This window comes from Pyrus communis, chromosome 2 (genome assembly GCF_963583255.1).
Source record: "Pyrus communis chromosome 2, drPyrComm1.1, whole genome shotgun sequence".
NCBI classification, from domain to species: Eukaryota; Viridiplantae; Streptophyta; class Magnoliopsida; order Rosales; family Rosaceae; genus Pyrus; species Pyrus communis.
This window is the reverse complement of record NC_084804.1, coordinates 11524413-11539218: the sequence shown is the minus strand read 5'-3', so window position 1 is coordinate 11539218 and position 14806 is coordinate 11524413. Positions and strand designations below refer to the sequence as shown.

The window sequence follows — 14806 nt, the reverse complement described above, 5'->3', positions numbered from 1 at the left end:
TTATTTCTTTTTCTAAAAGAAGGACAAATGATAGTAAATTTTGGTTATTTACATTTTTTGACCCGAAAATGATGTAGAGAATTTCATCTTACTCGTAGTTAGGGTTAAACAGACTCACTAATTCGAAATATCGAACTTAAGATCTTCCATATTTTTTATTGATTGAAAAACTGCAGTCTGCACTCTTACCATTGAACTACTTGCTATGATTGACATGTTAGTTTCTTTTCAGACTGGTACGAGACATCACAGAGAGTGTGACAATGAATCCGTAACCATACAAGTTGTTCGCAAAGGCCGACGTCGTTTTGGGTAGTCAAATAGAAAGGGACTTGGGGCCAATAGCCAAAGAGTCTTTCCAACTTTTTCCAAAAAAAAAAATGAAAGAGTCTTTCCAACTCCCAACTCCCCAAATCCAACGGAGCCATAAGACAACGGGGAGTTGCAATTCCCTCTTTCCAAACGGGTCAAGCAGCAATGCGATCACCGTCGTACAACCACCACGTAACGGCGTTTCTCCTCCTCCTTCTTCCTCATCTCTTCAATGGCGTCGGAGGGGACTGGACCGGCGACTACTCCAAACTCTCCGGCATCATAATCCCTGGCTTGGCCTCCACGCAGCTCCGCGCGTGGTCGATCCTCGACTGCCCTTACTCTCCTCTCGATTTCAACCCTCTCGATTTGGTCTGGCTCGACAGCACCAGAGTCCGTCTCTCTCTCTCTCTCTCTCTCTCTCTCTCTCTCTGCTTTCAATTATCCGAAAAGCTCCGATTTTTTTAAATTTCTGATGATTTTTGCGTTGTAGATGCTCTCCGCCGTGAACTGCTGGCTGAAATGCATGCTTCTTGACCCTTACAACCAAACGGATCACCCGGAATGCAAGTCCCGGCCCGATAGCGGCCTTTCGGCGATCACGGAGCTCGATCCTGGCTACATAACGGGTAACATTTGCATTTCTCTGAACTTCATGTGTTTCTGAATCATATTTTCAAGTTTTTGCCTTTCTTTTCGTAATTGAAACAGGTCCTCTTTCTTCGGTGTGGAAAGAATGGCTGAAATGGTGTGTTGAATTCGGAATCGAGGCGAATGCAATTATTGCTGTGCCGTATGACTGGAGGCTTTCACCATCTAAACTCGAGGAACGAGACCTTTACTTTCACAAGCTAAAGTTTGTATTTTTATCTGCTTTTCATGCTGTTGTTGCTAATTATTTTCTGTTATTCACGAATTCATTGTTTCGTTACTAACATGTTGATACAATAACTAGAAGTGTTAGTGTCAAATGATGTTCATATGCTAACATGTTAATTATGCTTGGACTTTCCATCATGTGAAAAAAAAATGCAGATTAACATTTGAAACGGCGCTGAAACTTCGAGGAGGGCCCTCGTTAGTGTTTGCCCATTCACTAGGGAATCATGTCTTTCGCTACTTTTTGGAGTGGTTGAAGCTGGAAATTGCACCAAAACATTATATCCAATGGCTGGATCAGCACATTCATGCCTATTTTGCCGTTGGTACAGTTGGATTACATCAAAATCTGTTTACCTTGAAAGTTTTGTTGCTTAGAATCGTGTGTGGTATTTATCTAGTTTGTTTTGTTGACTTGGTTCAAGGAGCTCCACTTCTCGGTACAGTCGAGGCAGTCAAAGGAACACTTTCTGGATTAACATTTGGCCTTCCTATTTCTGAGGTGATAGTTTGTTTATTGTTCTTTTCCGTACTCCTCCAAGATGCAATTGTAGCTTTTGTTTTACATTTTGTTTAAGTATTTGTTAATGGCTTATGAAAAAATAGAACAAACCAATCGTTTTGTCTTTTAAGTCATTACACTTCAGATACGTAAATACTGGTAGAATTCCTAAATTTATATTGTCTTGATCATGCTCTGTAAACTCAAGAAAATAAATGCATACGACAATCAGTTAAAACTTAAAATCACTTTCCATGCCTAAATATCTTGTCTTGAAATAGTGGATATTCATGATAATCTTTTAGATGTAAATTCATGTTGTAACATGGTTCATATTGTATGTGTTTCCATTGTCAGGGGACATCTCGGTTGATGGTCAATTCTTTTGCTTCCACGTTATGGATGTTGCCATTTTCAAAGTATTGTAGGGCAGATAATACATGCTGGAAACATTTCTCTGTGGATGTCAGGGACAAGAGTAGTCATCATAATTATCACTGTGATGAGAGGGAATTTCACTTTAACTTCTCTGGGTGGCCAACAAATATTATTAATATTGAAATTCCCTCAATTCCTGGTAAAATTTTGATCATGATGCACTTTTTTTGGTTGCGATGTTGTTTTTCATAGGTTCTCTTTGCATCTTTTATTGACAGGATTTGGAGCGTATCCATCAGTTACAGAAGTAGCTGAGGGCAACTTGTCTAGCATAGAATGTGGACTTCCTACCCAATTATCTTTCTCTGGTTGCGAAATATCAGATGGGACCTTTTTCAAAGCAATAGAGGATTATGACCCGGACATGAAGAGGGTTTTGCATCAATTAAAAAAGTGAGGATTTGATATGAATCATAATGAAGTATCATTTCGCTCACTTGTTTTTCTGCATTGGTGCCTTTATGTGACAACGTTTCTTGTCCATGCTGCTGGGCCGAAACTTAGTCCTTTACAACTTCTAGTAGTGGCATGAACTTCAAGCTTTCTTCAATTGTTGTTATACTTTCATCGATTAGTTACGTTAGTGTTCCATTACCTAGGGTAAGCAACACCATTAAATGCCAGTGGCAAAGGACACTTTTTCCCATACAATATGTCGTTCTTTTTCATTGTATATTTATTACAGGTGGACATTAGATTAAGCTATCTTGACTGTAGTTCCCAGGTTGTATATGGATAAATGATCTTAAACAGAAAGGTTCTGTGCTATGCATGTGGTCCCTTAACATTCTGCTTGTATTTTTTTTTTTTTTTTTAAATAAATAAATATTTTTTGACCTTTTTCAAGCTATATGATATTGATGTCTGTCTCAGCTTTTCAACTGGACTGTTTATTTCAGGTTATATCATGATGATCCAGTTTTAAATCCGCTTTCACCATGGGACAGGCCACCTCTAAAAAATATATTTTGTATCTATGGAACAGACTTGAAAACTGAGGTATATTTGCAACATGGTAGCGAATGATATATTTCTTTTTATCATGACTGAAGCAACTTCACATGATTGGCGTTCTTGTTTGTTTTTTTTTTTTTTTTTTTTTGCGGGTTTTCTACCAGAGTAGTGAATTTGGAAATATAACTTTTGTCTGCTTTCTTTCATAGTATTTTCCATGCTTGAAATAATTATATTTTATCATTACCAAGTCATATTTGCTTATAAGATGCACTTGCTGCTATTCTTCAGATTCACTTGTCAATAAGTTTTAGCAACAAATAAAAGCTGCTAGATTCTATTCATCCTAAGATATGTTTTTCTTATGACTAGGGATTTTTTGGTGCCTTTCCTACATTTAGCTGGTAATGATGTTGTGGCGAATGATAGTTTTGGTGTCTTGGCATGGAACAGGTTGGTTACTATTTTGCACCAAGTGGCAAGCCCTACCCTGATAATTGGATCATTACGGATGTGATTTATGAGCTTGAAGGTTCCTTGTTCTCAAGGTAAGTTTCCTCCTTACTTTCCGTACTACACAAGTATACCTGGTGCATGTATGTCACTTGAATACATTAACTGCAAATGCATTATCAAATGTGATATGTACTTAACTGGTCTCTTTCTCCTTCTGTATGGGTCTATGTGGTAAAACATCGCTAGGTGTTGACTTTATCGTGTAAGCAAAGCAGATAGATATCAACATATTATCATTGCTGTATATATCAATTACCTAATTGTTGTACAAATGACGTTTTGAAAATTGGCATATGTTCAGAGTGTTACAGTCCTTTTTGGAAACTCTACAGTTGATAATTCCATTATATTCTTGTAGGTCAGGAAATCTTGTCGATGGAAATGCAGGAGCTTCAAGCGGGGATGAGACTGTGAGTTAAAAATTATTTCATGCAAGCATGGTTCAAGTTCGATTCTCCTGCTTCATTAACACATTATTTAACAGGTCCCATACCATTCTCTTTCTTATTGCAAGAATTGGCTTGGACCAAAAGTCAACATAACTAGGGCGCCTCAGGTATTTGTATCTCCTTTGAGTACATAGTGTATGAGTTTGTCTGAAGTGACTCATTTCATTTGTTTAAGAAACGAAAATGAGAATCTTCATCAGTATGTTTGATGTGCTTCTTCACCGGCAAAAGTGCCCTTGATGTGAGTTTTGATTATTCGTTTTCTCAATGTTGTAGTCGGAGCATGATGGTTCTGATGTGCAAGTGGAGTTGAACATGGAACATCATCATGAAGAAGATATACTGCCCAACATGACAAGGTTGCCAAGGGTCAAGTACATAACTTTCTATGAAGATTCTGAAAGTATACCAGGAAAAAGGACGGCAGTCTGGGAGATAGACAAAGGTTTCCATTTTCCACTCTCTTGTAGTTATCCTATAATTATTTGTTGCACATAAATAAGAGATCTTGTTTAATTTACCATCTTTGGTAACACCATCTTAATGTAGCGAATCATAGGAACATTGTTAGATCCCCAGTTGTAATGAGAGAGTTGTGGCTTGAAATGTGGCACGATATCCATCCCGATGCGAAATCAAAATTTGTTACTAAAGGTGAATTTTTCTTCTCTTCTTTGTCTTCTATCTCCTCCTCCTTTTGGCCGACATGACATATAAATTCTGCAAACAGCCAAGCGTGGACCTCTGAGGGATGAGGACTGTTATTGGGATTATGGAAAAGCTCGATGTGCATGGGCAGAACACTGCGAATATAGGTTTGTTGTTCTAAAAATAATGTCTTTCCCAAAAGTTTTAAGTTTTCCTTTTCACCCCTTAATTTTCAAGCTTGATGATGCAGATACCTATTCGGAGATGTTCATTTAGGACAGAGCTGTAGGTTGAAGAATTCTTCAGCGGATCTTCTTTTGCATTATTTGTAGATTAGAAGGTCTCTCTTTCTTCATTATCTTCTTACTAAAATATTATTTCCACCAGTTCTGTATAAATCGGAATATACAACAATATCATCGTTATCCTACTGTTAGAATGAATTGTCTACTATGATCCATGCTGTTCTGGTGATATTTCGGGTTTGTCTCTTCAGGTACTAGCACGGAACCATTCAGGTCCCTTGCAGATATTTTTGAGAACTGGAGGCACATACCATTAACGGTTGAGCAATTCCCTTTTGTATCAAGCAAAAAGTCGAGACTGCATCCCAGATCTTCAAAATGCTTGATGATTTTGTTGGTAGAAACCTTACTCGATGCCTCAGCTTTGTCTGCAGTCGATTTTTGCAGCTGGAGGACAGCACTGCTGTATCTGATTTGCTTGCCGCTCAGCCCTCCCAAACAGTGTCGCACTGTAGTGTACCTTGTTTACTTGATTAGTATAGCTCTTAAAGGAACTACTGAACGATGCTAAGATAAAGATGTATCGAACTAGAGTCTGTTGATATTCGAGATCCAACTGAAATAGGCATTAAACTGTCACATTTACAGAATACGATGTTGTTCTTGTAGATTTTGTATGTACGCGTTGAAAATGTTCTTGATGAGTGACGATTGATTGTAGATTAATGAACTTGTTACGAATAAATCATTTTATGTATCTTTGAATCCATATAACTGAGAAATCCTTGTTGAACATCTGCTGAGTTGAGAACAACTCAAGTGAAGAAAACAGATTCTCAAATGCCGTTTTTCGTTTAACTTCGACACTATTTCCGACAACACTTTCATGATATCCGGGGAAGAACAAAGATGGGTTCAAACAGCAATGGTAAGCCAAAAGAAACAGAATGAGAATTCAATTTTACATTTGTATCAATCACCCCTACAAGGAAAAGCTTATACAACAAAGATGTGTGGTTCATGGAGGAAGAAATAAATCTAAGGATCTTGGATCTTCCGAAAAAAAATCAGCTATCTGCCCTTTTTGATCTCGAAGGTGTACTGAAGTTCCATATGGCATCTCCTGTCATCGTCTTCGAACTGCATAAAATTGAAACGGAGAAGAAACATCAATTCATATTTTGCATACAGACAAAAAGTAAATTTGGAAGTTGCCACGGATATACTCCTCGAACCCTAGCAATATTACGACGGATGTCACCACTGCAAACTTAGGAGATCTCAAAATAGAGGCATCTTCCCCTCCTGATCGAAATGTGAATGAGCAAGCTGTTGATTGTTAATCGAGATATAAAAGAAGGAACGGGGTACCCTATTATGTATACACTTTTCAATCTCAAATTAAGCTCGCTGCATGAAAATACACTTTGCAGAATAAACATCCGTACCAACTGACACGCACCTTAAGCTTTGCTGAATAAATGCCCCTTGCAAGCAACCCAGATGGAGTGGTCTCCTCTTCCAAAGTGTGCACATATAGTTCTTTGTTAGGAGCAAACGTACCCAACATTCCTTGGCTCTGATCGACTGATGCATAAGAGAACGAAAAAGAAAATTGGTATAACGGTTAGCATACAGAACATAAACCTAATCCCGGGTGGTTAAAATGAGAGCATTCTATGCTTTACTAGTCTTACCTCCTTCTACATTAACATGCTAACATATTTCAGTAGTATAATTATATTACTGCCTTTAAGGTTTAGCCAAAAGTTTTCATAAGCTTTCAACTGTCTCTATTGCGCTTAAAACATCTAGACAGGATGATAAAACACTATTCACTACCTTGGAGTCCTCCCTTCCACACTGTGTTGGAGTAAGTAAGGCCAGAAACAATGTTGTGCAGAACACTAAATGTTATCTTAAGCCGATATTGAGATCCCTCTTGCAGTGTAAACAGGACACGATCGATCTGATTTTCAACGACAGGCAAGGCAGTAGTGATTTCCCCAAAGTCCTCAGAGATGATTCCGATGGAGTGGAATTTGACTTCAGGTTCCATTTGGCCTAATGAAATGGAAAACTCTTAGCAAAAATAAGACAACAGATTCAAAAACCACAACAAAGTAGAGGAGGAATAAAGAACCGAATACAAAAAAAAAAAAAAAAAAAACACGGAAAACAAACCATTCAAATCGCCTTCCAAGCTACCAAGCAGCTTCTCTTTCCACCTCCTCAAGCTTTCATCATGCTGTCAAACACAAGTAGCTTCAAAATTGAATTGGTAAACTCCAAACACTTTGATTTTCCATTTCACACAAACTACCTAATTGATCTAATTGGATTACAAAACTAGAAGTAACTTTTTAGTTGCAAAACACATTAGCATCAAGCAACTGAACACAATTGAGATTAAAAATTCAAATGCTTGGGCAGTGGCAGGGTCACACATTCAGAAGGATCAGAAAATGGGACCAGAAAAGAACCCTTTTCTTTTCTTTTCCTGCATTTTCTGAGAAACCAAACACACATCTTTTGGGTTCCAAGATAAATCCAAACAACCCATTGCACATATTCAATCAAATCAAAATCCCATTAATTAAGCAAGATTAAAACAAACTCAAATTCCAAATATAAGTAAAAAAAAAAATCAAAAGAGAGAAAAATCAAGAGTACCTTGTCCTTCTCAATCTGTTCCTTGAGAGAAACCAAAGGTCCAGGAATAAAACCATCAGCAGCAACCCCATTACTGTTATCATCTTCTTCCTCGTCTTCTTCTCCAACATCATAAAGAGCACTCAGCTTTTCAGCCATTTCCTTCTGCTTTTCTTGTCTTCCTCTTCCCTGATCACTTACAGCGCCAGCTGATGAAAACCCACCAGACGATGATGCTCCTGCTTCAACTCCCCTCTTCCCTCCCTCCATCTCTCTCTCTCTCTCTCTCTCCCCCTCTCTCTTCTCTCTCTCTCTCTCTCTCTCTCTAACCAGACTGAGACACAGGGAAAGAGAGTCAAATGATAAACAGTGACAGAAAAAAAAAAAAAAAAAAAAAAAGAAGGGGATTATGATTGAAACGGTGACAATAATTACGCATAATGTCGGATATACTGTAGTAAATCTTGTCTTTAACTGCAAGGTCTAATTACTAATTTGCCCAATAAATTCGGATAGGACAAACAACCTTGGCGTCAATGCGGTAATGAACCTAAACACGTAAAGTCCATTTTACCCACCTGAGTGAGGGCACTATTCGCTATTTACACTTTTTTTTTACTCTTTTAGCTAAAGTGATCTTTGAGAGCGACATAACTCTTTATTTTGATCTCTGAGTTAAGATTGATAAAAGTGGTCCTTAAGTTTGTCCGCTGTCAATCATCTATGTAATAAAGAGAAAATGACAAAAACACCCTCAATTATTGTCAAATCATTTTGATCAATTGTTTATTAAATTTAAGGTATTTTTATCATTTTAGTCTTTATTTAATATAGATTTTTAAGCAATAACCAAAATGATTGATGGCAGACAAACTCAGGGACCACTTCTATCGATTTCAAATCTTTGAGATTAAAGTAAGAAATTATAACAATCTCAGAGACTAGTTCGGCTAAAATGTCTTTTTTCCATTAGTTAGGATTTGTGCTTTCAATAACTCTATTTCACAATAATTTATGTTGTGTTATGATAAATTTAAACTAGCAGATGCCCACACACATTGTGTGTTAACAATTTCATTTCATTTTGTTTTTTAGTATGAAGTGGGAATAGTTTATAAAATTATAAAATAAAAATAAAAAAATCAGTTATGAAAATTGGAATAAGGATGAGTGGTTTCGTCTAACATGGGAATAGCTTTTATTTTATTTTATTTTTAGTTTTTAATTATGACATGTTATACTTACCTGACAGTAAGTTTGCTGTAAAAAACAGCAAAATTTATGTTCATATAATTACTAAGTTGCCCATACTTTTTACTTGAGTTCAATTTGGTAAGGGCATTAAAATGATAATTTCTTAGAGTTTTGGTTGACAAACAATATTTTATCAATAGGTAGTGTAGATTAAGATCAATTATTTTATACTTAAAAAAAACTAATAAGCTTCACATTAAAATCGGTTATTTTATACTAAAACAACAATGTATTATATTGCTACAAAGGATGTTAATAAAATAGTTTTTACTAGAACTGCTTCTAAACATGTTTTTTAAAGAAACAATATCAAACGAGTCCGTTATATCTATTTATAACTCATCTGAGTTTAAATAAGTAAAAATGCTACAAAACCGAGTTTAAAAGAAAAATGATTAGGCATATACCAAAAATAAAAAATATATATTTGGGTTTAATGGGCTTCAAAGAAATAAATGACTTGGCATTACTATGAGTGGTACTCAAGTTTCGTCCCTAGACTAGACACCCATTAATTTTATTTTAAAGTAAAAGGACTATTATACTCGTGTATCAAACTACCAAAATGAGCTTAATGATTTCTTAAAGAAAATAATTATTTTTTTTGGACAACGTGATCACCAAACAACTGGCGAATTTCACGACTATTGAATTTTACTTTATCGTGCTTATCTAATTCACTTTGTCATGCTTCTCTGAAAGTGTACTCAAATAGCACAATGAAAAGCATAGCGACAATCCTGAAAACAACAAAGTAAAGTTTTTCACATTTACCTATTCGATTCTTAAGTTCATATTCTTTGTGATGATGTTGGATACACCATAGTTTGTAGGAACTTTGTTGGATTAATACATCAAATCCAGATGGTATGCTCTGCAATTAAATTGACATTTTTTTAAAGGAATCAAATAAAGAAACAAATTTCAAATCGAGTCTTCTTAGAAGTTTAGTAAATTATTTTGAGTGTCTAAAGAAATGTGTGAAAGTAAATTGAGTTTCCGAAAAAGAAAAAAAGTTGTCTAAAGACAAATTTGATGTACCGAGAACCACTCCAATACTATACCCAAGAACAAATGAGGAGGGATCTGAGATGGGTTGCAATACCGAACAGGATTAGGCAATTGGGGGCTTTGATACCTTTAGAAGGATTTAGCTACCAACCCGACTTCTAACCTTGTTTGCTTTGGAAAATGGTTTTCACACTTCTTTTGTACACAGTACACTATTGTTTATCATCGTCTTCGGTTTTTTTATATTTAGTTTCATTTAAATGTCAAAGATAAACAAAGTTGTGTAATGCAAGAAAAAAGTATACATGAATTAGTTTTTTACTTTGTGTTGTTCGTTCTCCTTTTGTATTTACATATGCATATCACAGTTACAAAATAAAATCAAATAAGATAAAACTTATACAAGTGAAAGAGGATGGCAAACTAATACCAAAAAAATTAATTGAAATTTATATATTGATCTTAATTGTAATATTGGTATCGAGATTTTATTTGGAAGTGAATTGTTTATTTGTTAATACAGATCAATACGATTCTGTGTTGTCAATAGTATTTGTGTGTCATGTGTGTTTTTCTTATACAGTAATGTTTATGCAATGATATTTATCAATAAATTGATTGTGTGTTGTCAATACACGCATAATATATTGCATGGTGTATTTTTCTTATACAATATTTATACTAAGGTGTAGGGATTTTGCTTTGTAGTCCAATATCCTAGTGGAAGAGTGTTAGGTTTTTACTCATACGTCATGAATTTGAAACTCTTCATTTCCTAAATTATTGTAATGATTTTGAACCCTCCCCTCCCCTTAAAAAAAAAATAATAAATAAATAAACAAAACAAAAAACTAAGGTGTAGGGAGTTTGGGCTAAGCATACAACGTACAAAGTCATTTTAGTGAACTCATTATGACTATGTATGAGAATTAAGCTTAAGACCTACTAGTTACAAGTAGAGAAAAATACTACAACAAGTAATAAATTTTTGTATTTTTAATTACCATAAAAATTTAAAGACGACCTAATTCTTTAATGCTCACAAATTTGCGTGATGAATCAAGTTTTGAACCACAAAATAATTAATGAACAAGCATATATATTTGACCTTTTGGGTTACAAATTATAGAACATAGCAGTTGGAGCATATATATTTGACCTTTTGGGTTACAAATTATAGAACATAGCAGTTGGAGTGTCCGTTAACAATAAGCAAACATTTGTTGGCCTAACTATTTTGAAAGATTTTATGCTCAGAAATGATTCACAATGAATGTATGGATTAAGTTAAACCATTCCTAAACCACAATTGTCAACCATCCTGCTTAAGTTGCCAAATAAATACATGATATATATCGATAAGGCAGTAGTTAAATACCTAATTTAATATCTTTAGCTACATACCATGATGTGTGGTCAAGAAGATTAAACTCAAAGATAACAATTTTAGTACGTTTTCTAAGACTATTTACTGATGATTTGTAGCCAAATACACAATACAGTTGGCAGCCGTATGTGGGATGGATGACAAAATGTACAAACCACCCTGAGTTGAAAAACCTTTTGCACTAATTTATGACATTATATTAGTGATTTTGCATGCCTTCCCAATAAATTAAGGTTAAAACCATTTAACGTCGGAATAAACTATTGAGGTTATGAGCAACACAAGTTACGTGTTCTAATCAGAATAAACGACAAAGTTGATATATCTTATTTTAATAACGAAAAAATTAAATTTATTTATTATAATTTGAGTCGAATAATAACATCAAATACTAGAATTCTGAATAGACCAAAAAATTGCTCTCCGAATAAGAGAAAAAGTCAAAAAAAAAAATTTGCTTAAGGTTTTCTTGGCCGCTAGAAAAGAACAAATTTTGAAGCTCAAAGTAAAATAAAGTGCCAAAATTATGTGGCAGGTGTGTTTTCTATTCCAAATTAATCAAAACCCATCCCTCAACAATCCAACAAGTTAGTATACATCTGACGACAACTCAAGGATTTTATTGAGGCTATCATTACTTAAGCCGCACGCTTCTGCATGTTCAATGAGAGACGGACACGTAGACACCATGAACAAAAGTTGTACGGGTTCTTAAACCCGTAAAACTTTTGGATTAAAACCTAACACAGGGCAAAAAACCCTAACAAATACAGTGAAACAAATTTTCTTCGATGTCATTGACAAACAAACATACTGGTAATCTAAGCCCACTGGTCCTGGTGCATGACATTAATTTGGCTATTATCTTATCCTTTACGTGACCCTTAAGCCAATCAAATCCTATACGTGACCGTTAGGCCAATCAAAACTTTAGAAATAAAGGACAGGATATACATTACAATCATCGAAACTGTCTCAAAGAACAATGTTAATTAGATATAGTTTAGACTGACAAGTAATGTGTACATATCATGTTAATTAATGAATTTATCTCATCGTATGTTAGTTATGTAAATCATTTGCTACATCATACTGTTTGCTAATATCAGTGTTCTAAAAATCGTCCTAGACAGTGATGTCCCGCCCCGATTTTGGGCAAATTGGTTCTACAAATCAGTCTGGAGCTAGGCGGCCACCTAAGCGGCGCCTAGGCGGGCTAGATGGTTTTTTTTATTATATTTTTTATATTTTTTATTAATTCCACCTAGGCCCTTTTTTTTATATTTTTATATTTTTTTATTAATTGTGTGCTTTTTTCTTTTTTGGTTTCATGGTGGTATACTTATGGAAATTGTGTACCTAATTTGCAAATGATGGATTTACTACAAGTTCATCCAATAGTGAAACGAATTGGAGCACTTTTGAGAGGATACATACAAAGAAAAGAAATAAACTAGATACAACAAGGTTAAATAATTTAGTCTATGTCCAATCTAATGCAAGGATCATTGTCACATCCTGGCCCAGGCCCCATCACATCCCGAGCCCGTTCCACCACCGTATGACGATATTGTCCGCTTTGGGCCCCGACCACGCCCTCACGGTTTTGTTTATGGGAACTCACACGAGAACTTCTCAGTGGGTCACCCATCATGGGATTGCTCTCGCGCGCTACTCGCTTAACTTCGGAGTTCCGATGAACTTTGAAGCCAGTGAGTTCCCAAAAGACCTCGTGCTAGGTAGAGATGAGAATATACATATCAGGCTTACAGTATCCACTCCTCTGGGTGATGTGGGATGCTCCTCTGGGTGATGTGGGATGTAACAATCATGAACAAAAAGAATTTAGTCTATCATCCAAATCCTCCTCATTATGATTATATGCTTACTGTTTTTTAAATATTGAACTTTTTGGATGTATATAATTTGTGTATTCTTCTATTTCTATTTTTGCATTTTATCATTTTTTTTATTATCCATACAAGTATATTTTTTAGATGTAAATAGACACTTATTTACAAGATATATAATAAATTTACATAAATCCGCCTAGCCGCTAGGCCACTACCCACAATCCGATTAGCGCCTAGCGATTTTTAGAACCTTGGCTAATATAGTATAACAACGTAATTTTCCTAGTATTACTCTTTCTCAAAAATCGTGGTGTTCAAATGAATACGCAAGGTCCAAGCATATATACATACATACATAAGCATATATACATACATACATATATATATATATATATTATATGTCAAAAGTGGATAACGTACGTTTGCATATATACATACATACATACATACATAAGCATATATACATACATACATACATATATATATATATATATTATATGTCAAAAGTGGATAACGTACGTTTGCATACATATATATAAGCATATATATATACATACATACATACATACATACATATATATATATATATATATATATTATATGTCAAAAGTGGTAACGTACGTTTGCATGGTGATATGCATGGACCATCCCTTTTAAATGGGGTGACGTGCAACTATATATATATATATATATATATATATATATATATATATATGATCAACACATAAAACATACGATAAATATATATTTTATTAAGTTAAACTATTTGGACCAATCAGAGCATGTATATCTAAATAGCACCATTCTATATTATTGCAAGGATAAAATAAGTGTGCATATCTCAATCCGAGCATATGCCCCGTAAGTTAGAGAGTAAAAGTTGGGAAAATCATGTTCCGGTCTGTATATAGGGCATTGTTCTTATTAAGAGATGTGTATTATATTGTACTTGATTCAAAACCACAATCCTAGCTATTTTTACCTCTCCAATATAAAGTTCAAATGTGATCAGTGATTGACTGATACCGATCGAGTATTAATTTACAATACCTTTTATATTGACAATATATCAACCACTCAAATACCAACAACGCATTTCCCTTAAAAAAGCATCGACAATGTATTAGGTGTTTTGGATTATTATATCTGGTACCCAAAAAAAAATTTCCAAATACAAAGTTTAAAAGGATTCAATTGAGATTTTGAAGGCGTTTAAAATTTTATGAGTATTTAGTCGGAATTTTAAACGAGTTTATAGAACTCTATACAAATCAAAGTGCATTAATCAATTAGAATTTTAAGAGATTTTGAAAAGTTCATAAAAATCTGACTAGTGTTCAATGAGGATTTTAAAAGAGTATGAAAGTTCGGGTGTATATTCAATCATGAATTAATTTTAAATTTTTTAAAAATTAATAAATTTTGGTCGATCTTCCAAGGATTTCTTAGTTTATTTTAAAGGAAAACTAATGAAAACGGCTTGAAAACTTTGAGTTTTAACGATAAGAACAAAATAAAGGTTAAAGTGAATAATACCATGATTGACTTTTTAGTGTAAAAATGTGGTTTTTCGTTAAAGTAAACAGTACTAGGAGTTTTTCGTTAAAATTCCCTTATTTTAATCCTTAGCAAATCATGCTTCTATAGAGTCCATTCAAACTCCATCAAACCTTCATACATGCATTTAAACTAGTTTTTTAAATCCA

General features: G+C 34.6%; 2 protein-coding genes across 4 annotated transcripts; one reads left to right on the top strand and one right to left on the bottom strand.

Moving 5' to 3' along the window:
* The first annotated feature begins 411 nt into the window (after positions 1-411).
* On the top strand, positions 412-5700 carry LOC137725868 (phospholipid--sterol O-acyltransferase-like). 3 transcript variants are annotated; one of them, XM_068464692.1, is made up of 16 exons: positions 412-705; positions 806-941; positions 1024-1168; positions 1348-1517; positions 1617-1693; positions 2051-2270; positions 2350-2524; positions 3031-3130; positions 3539-3633; positions 3960-4011; positions 4116-4157; positions 4327-4495; positions 4600-4704; positions 4781-4865; positions 4949-5038; positions 5195-5700. In XM_068464692.1, the coding sequence occupies exons 1-15, from the start codon at positions 478-480 to the stop codon at positions 5028-5030; spliced, it is 1881 nt and encodes a 626-aa protein (XP_068320793.1). In that variant the 5' UTR covers positions 412-477; the 3' UTR covers positions 5031-5038; positions 5195-5700. The 3 variants fall into 3 exon arrangements, 2 of the variants coding, with proteins under 2 accessions (XP_068320793.1, XP_068320791.1); XM_068464690.1 differs by having other exon boundaries at positions 4086-4157; XR_011067548.1 differs by lacking the exons at positions 4949-5038; positions 5195-5700 and having other exon boundaries at positions 4086-4157; positions 4610-4704.
* An 87-nt stretch (positions 5701-5787) lies between these two features.
* Positions 5788-7935, bottom strand: LOC137725869 (rho GDP-dissociation inhibitor 1-like). The gene is made up of 5 exons (XM_068464693.1): positions 7617-7935; positions 7128-7191; positions 6786-7007; positions 6406-6530; positions 5788-6083 (listed from the first exon to the last, which is right to left on the bottom strand). The coding sequence occupies exons 1-5, from the start codon at positions 7863-7865 to the stop codon at positions 6015-6017; spliced, it is 729 nt and encodes a 242-aa protein (XP_068320794.1). The 5' UTR covers positions 7866-7935; the 3' UTR covers positions 5788-6014.
* Between the last annotated feature and the right edge of the window lie 6871 nt (positions 7936-14806).

Coding starts and splice junctions, on each gene's coding strand:
- LOC137725869 (XM_068464693.1), bottom strand. CDS start 7,865: ATGGAGGGAGGGAAGAGGGGAGTTGAAGCAGGAGCATCATCGTCTGGT. Junction 7,192..7,616: donor AACAGATTGAGAAGGACAAG/GTACTCTTGATT, acceptor TGTGTTTGACAG/CATGATGAAAGCTTGAGGAG. Junction 7,008..7,127: donor CTTGGAAGGCGATTTGAATG/GTTTGTTTTCCG, acceptor CCATTTCATTAG/GCCAAATGGAACCTGAAGTC.
- LOC137725868 (XM_068464690.1), top strand. CDS start 478: ATGCGATCACCGTCGTACAACCACCACGTAACGGCGTTTCTCCTCCTC. Junction 1,694..2,050: donor TTGGCCTTCCTATTTCTGAG/GTGATAGTTTGT, acceptor TTCCATTGTCAG/GGGACATCTCGGTTGATGGT. Junction 4,496..4,599: donor AGTCTGGGAGATAGACAAAG/GTTTCCATTTTC, acceptor ATCTTAATGTAG/CGAATCATAGGAACATTGTT.